Here is a 13,094-nt window from a genome sequence, read left to right as displayed (position 1 = left end):
AAATGTCGTGTGCAAAACTCTTACGTTTTCAGTGCACAATCTCTATGAATGTATTTTGTCTATTTTCATTGCTTGTCTGATCTTCAGTTGAAGAAAATATGGTTGTTCTGAAAATAAAGCATGAAAGTGATTTTAGTTTTTTACTTTAATTGATGTACATTTTGCCTCAGACTAGTACTTTTTATTCAGCTTCACAATCTACTCCAAATTGATAAAGGTAAAAACTGCTGAAATTATGTAAATAAAATAGATCTTAATTAAAATGAGAAGATTCTCATTTGTGTAAGTATTCAATTCCATTGCTAAAGAAACCCTAAAATCAATAAAATGTGTTTTAACTTCAGAACACTGAATTTCATAATTCCATATCTCACATTGGGATTGACCATAGTGACCAAAGAGCTTTTGACAACTCTCAAATGCAGTTTTGCTAGGGCTGACATGTAGCCGAATTGCTGTAGTAAATTCAACATGGAGTTGTGTATTTTGCCACAGTCCATTTTAGATCAGAGTACTGAGTCAGTTGTAGTCAGTTATCAGTTGGGGAAAATATTGTGGATCTTTTGAGGTTCTCAGATTAAACTCACAATTCACCCTTTGAAATCAGATATGGGATACCTTCTTTTTCCAGGAAAACTCCACCAGTAACATCATCACAAACCTGACTCCTGGCGCTCAGTATAAGGTGGTTGTCCGTCATGTGAATGGCCCACTGATGGGTCCAGCATCAGATCCAGTTGTATTTGAAATAGGTAAGCATACCTGATATCTTGTTACCCATCTGTTCCCACTTTGCTTCAGAGAAGTAAATACTCTGTCATCCCATCATTTGAAAGAATCACAAGCCTGAAAAATATTAAAACGTTAATTTTATTTTTAATTATAGACAGAATTTTGTCTATGATCCACTGGATCTAAAATGAAGGCACGTCTTCCTTCCTGCTCTATTTGTTGTGCTTTATTTTCCTTTAAAATTAATATAATTGCTGTTGCAACATCTTGGTTTACATCTCATTAAGATTCTGAACTTCTCATCCTGTTTGTCAGTCTGTCATTTTTTGGCCAAGCAAGTTGGTGCCAAATTGTATCTATAAATTAGTTTGATCAAAATCTGCCTAGAACATATGGAACACCATACTGGAGTTCCCAGAAGAAAAATGCTCTCACTCCTCTTTGTCACATTCTGTGTCCCAGCACCTTCCTACATATTAATCTTATAATAGAATGCTTTTGGGTGTAAGTGACTAATGCACTGGGTTTCACTGGTGTGACAGTGTTGCTGCATCCCCCTTTCCAGTGATGACTCTCAATTTACCATTAATCTTCAGGCATGGTGCACTACAAGGTTGGGGACAAACTGATATACCTTTATATTGCGTTTGGTGGCATTCAATTTGATGAATTGATCTTATGGAAAAACATACAGGCAGGTTGCATTTTGCCAGTGGAAAACCTGTGGCCACTTTCCTCTTCCATCACCCATTCTGACTCGTCTGTATGACTGAATGTGCTTTGTATTTGTATCCAATACCCTCTTTAATTTTGGAGATAGCTTAAAAATATAAAAGTGTCAGATCACGTGAAAAAGTGAAAAACTACTGCTTTCAAAAAGTGCAATTAGAACATTGATTACTAAAGTATACCAGTAACTCAACTCAGTCCAACAGTGTCCCTGGTCAGTGTACTGAGGCACTGGTTTTAGAAATTCTGTTTCAGAAGGAAGGGTGCCGCCTAGTGGTCCACTAACACCACTTGAAGCAGCAAGCAGTTTTTTCTTTGAGGTCTCCCATCTCAGGACAGTAGTCTAGAGGTTTGCTTAGCTAGTGGGATCTGGTTACATTAAGGTGCTGATACTTCTGCTTAGGTATGAAATAACCCAGTGAAGGGTGATTTTTAGATTTTTTCTTTTGGGAAAAGGTGGGGAAGTGATTATTTCATTAGTGGGTTAAGGTAAACTTAAATAAATGTATTGCTATTCATATGGTATATACTGTAGAAGGAGGTAATATTAGTGCAGTTACTGTCACATGATCACAAACCCCTTTCAAATTGTTCTAATATATTCATTTATTTTGAATAAAATAAAATCTTTATCTACAATGTGAATATAGAATAAAGGGTCTCCTTTTTAAAAAATGCATGGGTTTTCACAAAAAGATGGCTGTAAAACTATAACTGGTATTTTAATTCTAATTCTAAATAATTTTGAAATGAATACCCAACCAGGCACCACACATTAGCATTAGGATTTTATGGTGGAATTAACTTCTGATTTCTCTAAATCAGAATATTTTTCTCCTTTCACTTTTTTGAAGGATAAGTTTATTAGCACATTTAGGTTTCCTTAAATGTGATAATACAATGTATTATTAACAGTAAAACTGGTAGCTTTAATGTTTAGGAGATTACATTGGCTTAAAGACTGATGTGAGACTGCATTAATGATTGATTTCAGTTTTTAGGAAGCTGTGTCACAGTCCAAGGGTTTTAAGAACATTTTACTGATTTTAATCTTCAAACCAAGACTGTAGCCCTAATATTGAAGTGAGACATCTGCACACAGCTAGTTGAAACCTTTTTTTGTGCTTCAGAGCCCACAGGAGTTAGGGACCTGGTGCTTTATCCCCTGAGTCCAACAACAGTGATCCTTAGCTGGAGACGGCCTTACCATGTGGCTTTCCGGAAGTATGTGGTGGAAATGTTCTTCTTCAACCCAGTGACCTTGACTTCAGAGTGGACCACGTACTATGAGATCGCAGCTACCCATTCCCTCACATCCACTGTGGTAATATGTTGTTTTATTCAATGTTATACAATTATAAAGTACAGTATGTTTATGGTAATGGCCTGCTGATTTTGTATTATTTGAATTTAAAATTAAAATCGAACTACTCATAACTCCTAAAACATTAGTCATGCTGACTCATTGCTACATCCCCAATATAACCCCTGTTAATGATGAATTAGATACATTACAGTACACGGCATTCAAAATATGCATCACAGTCCCATCTGTTTCTTTTTACATTGCAATCCCTGAGTGCAAACAGCTTTGTGTCTCTGGTACAGCAAGCACAGCGCTTTATAATTAAAGACTATGGAAGCTTCTAGCCCATACTATACCATATGACCAACCCCAGGTAATAGGGTGGTCTTTGTTTCTGATCAGAGGCATTTACCAAATAAACCACCCTAGGATTCAATACTCAATATTCAATTGATAGTCTGCATTAGAGCACTGAGTGGTGATTGATTTTTTCTAGCGAGTGACTGACCTGCTGCCTGCCTGGTACTACAACTTCCGTGTTACCATGGTAACCTGGGGAGAACCAGAACTCAGTTGCTGTGACAGTTCCACTGTGAGCTTCATAACAGGTACAATCTAGTGTGACATTGAGACATTGAGACATTGAGACGGAACCTGATGTTTAAATGCAGCCAACTAGAATGTGTGAGGTGTCAGTTGGTGTATTGCTGTAGGTACCATGGTGTCACAGACAGCAGCGCATCATGGCTTTTTTATTATTTCAGATAATATAATGCAGGACTCCCCTCTTCCACCAGCAATTTGTAGCCCCCACCTGGATGATGCTACGGCAGCCAAAGTGTGGTGCCAGTATGCTCACCACACATCAGCTATCATTGGGAAGGAGAAAAGAGTAATGAGGCCAATTCATAGATGGCGATTATTAGGAGGCTGTGATTGGTAAAGGCCAGAGGAAAATTTGGCCAGGACAACGGGGTAAACATCCCTACTCTTTTCAAGAAGTGCAGGGATTTTAATGACCATGGAGAGACAGGACCTCGGTTTAACGTGTCATTCTAAGGACAGTGCCTTTTTAACAGTACAGTATAGTGTCTTTGTCCCTATACTGTGGCATTAGGACCCACACAGACGACAGGGTTAGCACTTCCTATTGGTCCCACTAACACCTCTTCCAGTAGCAACATTAGCTTTCCCAGGAGGTCTCCCATCAAGGCGCTGGACAGGCTCACACTTGCTTAGCTTCAGTGGGTTGCAAGTTGTGCGTTGCAGAGTGATATAGCTGCCTGCAATAAACAAATCAGATTGTATGCACACTAGCAACAATTTCGTTAAATACAGGGATTATGTTGTTGAGACAGGATATTGTTACCATATTGCTACCACAACTCCAAATGAGATATGTCACAACACTGTATAACACTAACAGAATTACAATTTTTAAGTACATATGAAATATGTGTATAGTTTTGAGGAAACATAATTTTATTTTTTATATTAATTATAAAAATATATTGTAAATAGTGGCTTTAAAAATATAATATTTAAAAGCAAATAACCATGTAAAACACAAAATAGAAGACAGATTAAAATAAAAGTTACGAGTGATTTGTTCCATACTGTAATAATGGCATCTAGATTAAGGCTGTCTGCAAAAAGATGCTAATACTGTAGTTGATGTACAGTATGGATATCTCGGGATATTACTTCACTGAATTCTTTAATGTGTGCGGCATGTCAGGAATTGTTTTCTTGTCCATGTATTCTGCTCATTCAGCAAATAACTGCTGCTGCTGCTAAGTGCCGTCGAGTCAGTGTTGACTCATGGCGACCCTGTGGATAGTTCTCCTGAATTGCGTTCGGTCTTCAGTCAGACGGCTAATCATTGATAGATGAGCATCATAGCTGTGGTTATTGTATCAGTCCATCGCATTGCTGGTCTTCCTCTTCTGCATTGGCCTTCAACCTTGCCAAGCATGATGTCTTTTTCTAGGGATCTATCACTTCGCATGATGAAGTATGAAAGTCGAAGTCTCGTCATTTGAGCTTCCAGAGGAACACTTAGGTTTGATCTCCTCCAATACCGATTGATAAGTGTTTTCGGGCAGTCCACAGTATACGCAGTATTCTTCGTCAACACCATAAGTCAAAGGCGCTGATTTTCTTCCTGGCTTTTTTCTTCACCTTCAAACTTTTGCATCCATATAACGTTATTGAAAATACCATGTCTTGAACAAGTTGAATCTTTGTATGCAAAGATACATCTCTACACTTAAAGATCTTGTCTAGGTCCTTCATAGCCATTCTGCCAAAAGCGATTTGACTTTGAATTTCTTGACTGCTTGTCATTTCATTGTTGATTGATCTAACCAAGCTGAAGTTGTCTACTATTTCTATTTCTTCACCGTCAAGAATGAAATTATTGATTTGACCAGTTGTCAAGATCTTTGTCTTCTTCACGTTAAGGTGCAAGCCCATTTTGAGACTATGTTCTTTGATCTTGATTAGCAGATGTTTCAGATCGTCTTCACTTTCAGCCAGTAATGTGGTGTGGTCCACGTAGCAAAGATTGTTGATGAGTCTTCCCCAAATTTCACACCTCAATTGTCTTCATACAGTCCTGCCTCTCTTATGATTTGTTCCGTGTATAAGTTGAATAGGTGTGGGAAAAGTATGCAGCCCTGTCTTACACCTTTGCCAATTTTAAACCATTCTGTATCTCCTTGTTCTGTTCAAACTACTGCTTCTTGATCGTTGTAAAGGTAGTGCATGAAAACTATCAGGTGTTCCGGTATACCCATGCTTCTTAATGTGGCCCAGAGTTTTTCATGATTTACGTATTCAAAGGCCTTGCTGTAGTCCATGAAACACATACTGTAGATATACTGCTGATATTCTTTTGTCTTTTCAAGGATCCATCTCATACCCGATGTCTCAATGACGACAATGATGTCTCTTGTTCCTTGCCCTTTCCTGAATCCTGCTTGCTCCTCGGGCAATTCTTGTTCTAAGTATGGATATAGTCTCCACTGAATGATCTTGAGTAGAATCTTGCTGGCGTGTGAAATTGGAGCGATTATGTGATAATTTCCACAATCATTCAGATCACCTTATTCAGGATTGGTATGAATACGGATCTTTTCCAGTAATTCGGCCATGATGTTGTCTTACACATTTCCTGGCAGAGCCTTGTGAGTATTGTAACTGCTGCCTCTGATTGCTGTAATACTTCGATGGGAATGCCGTCAATGCCAGGTGCTTTCTTTTTTGGTAAGGCTTTCAAAGCTGCTTCTACTTCCTCTTTCATCACCAACGGTTCCTGATCGTAAGGAACAGGTTTAAACAGCTGTTGATCTGCTTGATCTTTGTAATATAATGACTGTGTATTCTTTCCACTTTTTCTTGATCTTCTCAGCGTCGTTAAGCATGAATCCTTGAACGTCTTTTAGCATTCCAATTAGAGGCTGGAATTTTCTCTTTAGCTCTAGTAGTTTTAGGAATCGATCGTGTTCTTCCTCTAGTATTTTCTGATTCTATTTTGTTGCACACATCATTATAGTACTTCTCTGTGCCTCGTCTTGTGGCACTTTTGAAATTTTGGCTAAGTTCCATGGGTGTCTCTCTTTCCCCTCTGGCTTTATTTTCTCTACGTCTCTACGTTTCTGGACAATTTTCAAAAATCAGTCATCCATTTTGGTCATTTTTTTGCTTTGTCACTTTTTGCAGGGACTTTTCACTTTCTTCAAGCACAACCTTGTTGATGTCTTCCCATAATTTGTCTGGTACTCTGCCATTTGTATTCAATGTGGAGAATCTATTTCATAGGCAGGTTTTAAACTCTGGTGGTATATTTTCAAGATCATACTTTCCTACACAGCTAACTGGCTTGCTCTTTTGCAGCTTTAGCTTGGGTTTGCATACTAATAGTTGGTGATCTGTACCACAATCGGCTCCAGGTCGCCGCTTGTGTTGCTGGAAGAAGGTGTTTGCAAGAAGAAGCAGGTTGTTGGTCTTACAGAACTCTATCAAACGTTTGCCCACTTTATTTCTGTTACCAAGCCCATATTTTCCAACCATTTGGCCTTCTTCTTTGTTTCCAACCTTTGTGTTCCAGTCGCCCATGACTATAAATATGTCTTGTTTGCATGTTCTGTCGATTTCAGCTTGCACTTGTTCATAGAACTGAACAACTTTGTCCTCTTGTGCATCTGTTGTTGGCGCATATACCTGATTGATAGTCATGTTAATGGGCTTTCCTCTAAGACAAATAGTAATTAAGCGTTTGCTAACGGCATTGTATTTCATTACTGTTCTTGCAAGCTTCTTGATTATAAATGCGACATCATTTCTTCTTTATCTTTCATTTCCGGCGTAGTATACTGTATGTTCATCGGATTTAAAGTGTCCAATGCTAGTCCATTTCAGTTCACTGACACCCAACAGATCGAGTTGTATAGGTTCCATTTTGTGCTTGACCACAACAGCTTTCCTTGGTTCATACTTCATATGTTCCATGTTCCAATGTGTAAGTGATCTTTGCAGCTTCTGACCCTCATTTCATGCCCAGCAACATCAGCAGCTAGACGTCCCGAAGGCACTGACCCAAACTCGTCACATACACTGGCTTTACTTTGAAGAGTTTTCAGCTCTTCCCCAGTTGCCCGTTGAGTGCCTTCTAACCTGAGGAGCTCACCTTTCCAGCACTGTATCGCAATTTGTTTTATCATCGCTATCCATAGAGTTTTCTTGGCGAGATACGGAAATAGGTTGCCAGGCCTTTCTTCCACGCAGATAATGTTAGCGTTGTTGCCACCAGCACCGTCCCATACTGCTGCTGCTCGGTATGGGTTATTGAGGCAAGTGAAACCCTTTACTGGCAGGGTAACAGTCACCATGTAGCAGTAATGTCATTCAAGCTTAGGTGGCTTTCTATAGAAGACCCGGTCGCCAACCATGAATCCACCACGCTCTTTTAGTGCCACCGTTTGTTGTCCACGACTACTTATTCGTCGGGCAAGCCCGCTTATTTCGCAGCTAACCTCCAGGAGGTAGTTCCCTAATCCACAACCTGGGGACGCGCCCGGTGGCATTGAGCTCGCCACTCCGGGAAATTAAAAACTACATGCTGTTTAATATGTATTATATGTATTATTAATAAAATATACTTTTTTAATATTATTAATAGAATATCAAAGCACCTTACAGTGGGTATAAAATAAATCTAAGTAGTTGTATTATCTTTCACCATTCAGAATGTCTGAATCACGGCTAGAGAGAGATAGGCAGACAAAAGGAAAGAAAAAAATGAATCCCTGCAATGCTTGAATGCCCTCAGAAAAGAAACTGTTTCTTGTGCATAACAAGTGTTTTTTAATTGTCTAAAACTATTTTCTTACGCATTTTAACTCACACAATATTTAAGTTAGGGAGAGATACAGTAAATAATTGTTTCTTCTGCACCAATTGATTGCAGTACAAGGATGTTTGATTTCTGAATTTCAGAAATTATTAATTAGTGTTTCACCCAGACATGCTAATCTGCTTTTCAGTCATGCTGTGTGGGAAGAAATCATTAAAATGATATTAAAATGTTTAGCACACTCATACTGTACCTCAACTATGTAATGGCAAATTGCAACAATTTCATTTGCTTTGATTCGTTTATAATCACTCCATGAAATCATTGTTTTCTGAGAATTGGTGTGAAACCAGGCACAATAAATGACAAGGTGTGATGCAGGATCCAGTCGTGGCATTTTAAAACAGTAGTTACGGTATGTATTTTTAATGTTTACATAAAGTATAAAATGTTATATTTTAAAAAAGTATAATTATTAGACTAAGAAAAAACTGATTAAATTAAGCTACCATTTCAGTAACATCTGACAGAGCACAAGTGTCACCTATCGATGTGTTTTGAGCTGTGAAGGGTGTAGTGGCACACCAGACCAAAATGTAGTATACCGCAGTGTGCTTTCCTCTATTGTGAGTTTTTTATGCACATTCTAGATGACTGCATCTGTATGTAGAGGATTACGTTCAAAATCATGTCTGTCCCTCTAAAAAAAATTAAATAATTTGCTTTTTGTTTTTAGCTCCTGAAGCTCCGCACATTTCCTCAGTTGATTATTCCAACAGCATGCTGTACATCAGGTGGACATATGGTGACGTTTTCACAGACCTGTCGCATTCCAGAATGCTCCACTGGCTGGTTGTCGCAGAAGGCAATAAGGGTGTCAAAAAGAGCATATCATCTGATGTAAGTCATTCTCATTTGTCGGCAATGGATAAAAGCTAGAAAGGCAGAATCACTTCACTATATCCTTAAGCACTTTCACATTCAATGTTTGTGTACCATTGCTCCTAAAGCACCAAGCCTTCTAAAAAGTTGATGTCAGCCCTCTTGGAATTTGGAAAGCTTCAATTATCCCACAGCAGGGGGACTGGCCTTTCGGTGTACAGGCTGTGGAGCTGTGTGGCTCTGAAGCTGTAGGTGACAGTGAGAGGCCATGAATGCCTGCAGGATATGCAATGAATTGCAAATTAAAGTCAATAGAAATGGAACAGAAATGTATACATACTTCTAGAAGCAGTACTTTGAAGCATAACTTCACAATGAGGACATCACTTTCTGTTAATAGTAATTTGTAATATCTGATTTTCTATTAACTGTGTAATCAAATTTAAATTGCAAAAATGTTTATTTTCATTCTATTTTTAGATAGAGCTTTTATTAATAAAATTCTGAAATGGCTGCATTTACAATATAACATCTTAATTTTCCTTCAATTTCTTACATTTATGTTTAGTTTTTGCTACGTTTTAAGAGAGTATAAAGGTGAAGAGTTTTGACCAAATACATCACAATAGAAGAGCTATTTTGTTCAAACATTTCTTAAAGATTCAGTAGCAGTTGTGTACCAAGCAGCTTTCTATTTGAGAGATCAGTTGTGCCTCTAAAAGTCTGTAAAAAAGCTGAAGTATTTTCTGGAGAATTGATAAAAGAAGTAACCACATGATCAAATAAAACACATTTGTGTGACTTGCAATGGTCATTTTTAAAGATGAAAAGAGCAAAGAACGATGCAGAAGTCTCTCACCAATGATTTAATAAAACATCCTTAGATAATTAGATAATATTCTGTGTTTAAGTGCAACAAATGAACAGTATTCAGTCATTAGGGGGACATAGATTAATAGAGATGAAAGGATGCAATGTTCAGTTCTTAGTCTAATAGTTATGTATTGAAGGTAGTCTATTTGATATTAGTTGAAATTATGTTATCTCTTTTTTTAAAAAGGACAGAAACAATTTGTTCTTTCAAAAGCATGATTTTCTTTTAATCTGCTAGCAGTACAAAAGCCCTTTTCTTAATCAGCTTTCTTGGCTGTGTCAGGTGAAAGCTGTAAAATGTAGTCTTATTTCCATGTTATGCATAAACTAATTACTTCTCTTTACTTATTACTTCATATATTAATATATGGCCATCCATAATTCTGGCCATTGGGTTTTATAAACATTCTACTGAAATGTTAAAAGTGCTTCAACTGAATTCCATATCTCTGCAGGTGACCCGGACTGTAATGAAAGCAGTGCTAAGTTTACCCCCAGGAGACATCTACAACCTAACTGTCACAGCCTGCACAGAGCGCAGCAAGAACACATCTGCACCACACATCGTTAAAGTGGGTCAGTACCTGAGTGTACAAGAGTGAGTTAGCATTCTCCTGGGAAGCACTGCAGTGCATCATTTTTTAATCACTAGTGTATGAAATAATTGCCTTACATTTATTTTTACACATGAAAGTCCCTTTGGAAAATATATTTGTATAAGCCAGATTCTTCACCACTATCAGCTGTAGCACTCCAGAGAACCCATGTGAACCCACTGCTTTGGTCTTTTAATATTGATTCCATGCCTAAAATGGGCAGGTATCTCACTGTCCTGTGTGTAGTATTCTGTTGCTGTGCATAAGAGAAAGAATACCACAAAAAGTATCAGCCCCTTTCATATTGTGGCAATGGAATATGTGGTTCAAGAATTTACTATTTTCACTAAATGTGGGCATCTGCCTATCAACATTGCTCTGTTACGTCTGTATGGCAACTTTGTTTTTGTTGAAATAGCAGTAGCACATAGAGTTTCTCTTTATTTTACTTTTGTATTTATAATGGCTCCACTGAATGTTCCTTAGTTAGAATTTTTATTGTTACAAAGAGAGAGTAAAGAAATTAGAGTGGGATAAACAAATAATTAAAACCCCAAATGTCAAAAAAATACTCGAGTGGTTGGTATAATTAGGCATGTGAGTTCTTTATCTGGCACAGCTCTGGTGAGTAATAAATTAGAGGCAAACTAGGACAGGTAATTATTAATATGACAGTGACACAAAACAATATGGCATACAATGTTACACACTTACAACATTCACCGTTACCCTATTTACAGGCATTCAGAGGCCTACTGTACATACTGAAAAACTATTCCTAACCATGTAATCTGAAATTCTATATAATGCCTAAACAGGCAAAACAAATAAAGGGGAATCTAACTTTCCAATTTTTAGAGCTATTGTAAAAATGTTACTTTCTAAATTTTCTAAACGTTCTAATTTTTAGAACTGTTCTAAAACTGTATCACGAACTTGAAAAGAATGTTTTAAGCCTGAGGATTCCACAACAAAAAGAAATCAGAATTTCCTTTAACAATAGGACAGCAGGCTCTCTTAACCAAGGTGCAAATTACCTCTAATTACCTGGCATGGTTCTTCTCTCTTTCATTGCTTTTCTCTTTATTTCCACTCTTCCTTTGCTACTCTGTTGACTCTCTGTTCCCTTCTTTCTGGGTGTTGAAAATATAACCTTATCTTATTATGATTAACCAGAGTAATTCAGCAGATCATTTGTGATCATTTGTGTTTACTGGCCTGTAAACTCAGTTGCAAATAAGTAAAATTGAACTTTTCTATTGTTGATATGAAGAGGTCTGTTGCTACACACAGTATTTCTTTCAGAGTATGCTTTATTGTAAAAAATGAGTTTTTCTCACTAATACAGTATTTCCATCGTTCAAATGTTTCAACAGTATATAAAATATCCAACACAAATACCACAAGAAAAACTGTAAGTTAAATATGATCAGTATTGTTTCCTGACACTGTTGTTTCAATCACAAGATTTATCAACACTTTAAACAGAGCAGGACTAAATAAGAATTATTGTAATAGAAACTGAAAATTGCATTTCTTCATTTGTGAAGAGGAAGTTTCCAGACTCAAAATAGCTTCTTCTTTTCTACTCAGAAACACTATTTTTATCTTCTACAAAGGCCTGAAAGCTTACTGGATAAAGGTTTTTTGCTTTACAGAGCCTGCACCTCCAAAGTCTTTATATGCCGTGAATGCAACTCAGACCTCAGTCACTCTCCTGTGGGTAGAGGAAGGAGTAGTGGATTTCTACCAGGTTTACTGTAAGCAAGTTGGTTCAAGTAGAGAGCTGAAGGTAAGGCACACAACTCTATTACACAAGATTTGAAGTAATAATAAAACAGATACTGTACTTCAACTGCAATATGTAATGTTTTAAATTTATTTTTTCTTCTTAATGCCTATCACTACTTTTTTATCAATCAGTTATTATTTAATCTCCATTAAAGATAAAAAACAATCTGTATTTTAAGTGTTCTTATTCTGTTGCTTATGTTAAAATTGTTAGTTTTATTTTTTGTCATTTTAACCCTCTTTATCTTTCTCAAATCAAATGGCTCATGCGAAATTGAATACATATCTTACATTCTAAGTGGAAGTCATTCTGTAAAGAGCTTTTAATGTTTTAATGAACAGATATAAATACTGTAGTTCTCATGTCTCCCAGTTCAATGTATTGTCAGTTCAGTTAATAGGTACTTTTGCAACATCATAAGTTAAACGGAGGCAAATTTCAGATGGCAAGAAAGTGTTCTTTGGTGGAAATCATATGCGTGTATGTAAAATAAAGGATAGGAAAAAATAAATCTGTAAATAGTTTGTTTTACTAGTGTCATATTCGTTTAAGTCCTTTGCTTGGCCGATCACTTTCAGAAAGCACATATCTACAGTTTCAGTAGTCTTCATTGCTGGCTGTAAAATGAGAAATGACATTCTAAAAACGTCTTTGAGAATGGAGAACCATGTAATCCATAAACTAATGTATGTTTAGCTGTATTTTGTATTGTTATTAAATGGTCTTTTTAAAATAACTATTAATAGTTTTTACAACACCTTTAAAAGTAGCTTCTTAATGCCCTTTACAGTAACCAAAAAACACAGTTAAGACAAAAGAAAGAAAACA

The 13,094-nt window shown here is 37.0% G+C and overlaps 1 protein-coding gene across 4 annotated transcripts in view; it reads left to right on the top strand.

Moving 5' to 3' along the window:
- The window catches only part of ptpro (protein tyrosine phosphatase receptor type O), a 65,456-nt gene that overhangs the window by 27,581 nt on the left and 24,781 nt on the right, over window positions 1–13,094 (top strand). For all 4 annotated transcript variants that reach the window (XM_088644744.1, XM_088644742.1, XM_088644743.1 and 1 more), the window contains exons 8-13: window positions 632–752; window positions 2,592–2,785; window positions 3,264–3,375; window positions 8,860–9,023; window positions 10,334–10,454; window positions 12,133–12,266. In XM_088644744.1, the coding sequence (XP_088500870.1) occupies window positions 632–752; window positions 2,592–2,785; window positions 3,264–3,375; window positions 8,860–9,023; window positions 10,334–10,454; window positions 12,133–12,266 (846 nt within the window). The remainder of the gene's footprint in view (window positions 1–631; window positions 753–2,591; window positions 2,786–3,263; window positions 3,376–8,859; window positions 9,024–10,333; window positions 10,455–12,132; window positions 12,267–13,094) is intronic.

This window comes from Lepisosteus platostomus, chromosome 9, assembly GCF_059453375.1.
Source record: "Lepisosteus platostomus isolate fLepPlt1 chromosome 9, fLepPlt1.hap1, whole genome shotgun sequence".
In the NCBI taxonomy this organism is placed as follows: domain Eukaryota; kingdom Metazoa; phylum Chordata; class Actinopteri; order Semionotiformes; family Lepisosteidae; genus Lepisosteus; species Lepisosteus platostomus.
Note: the sequence above shows the minus strand (reverse complement) of the source record. Positions and strands in the feature narration are given on the sequence as shown.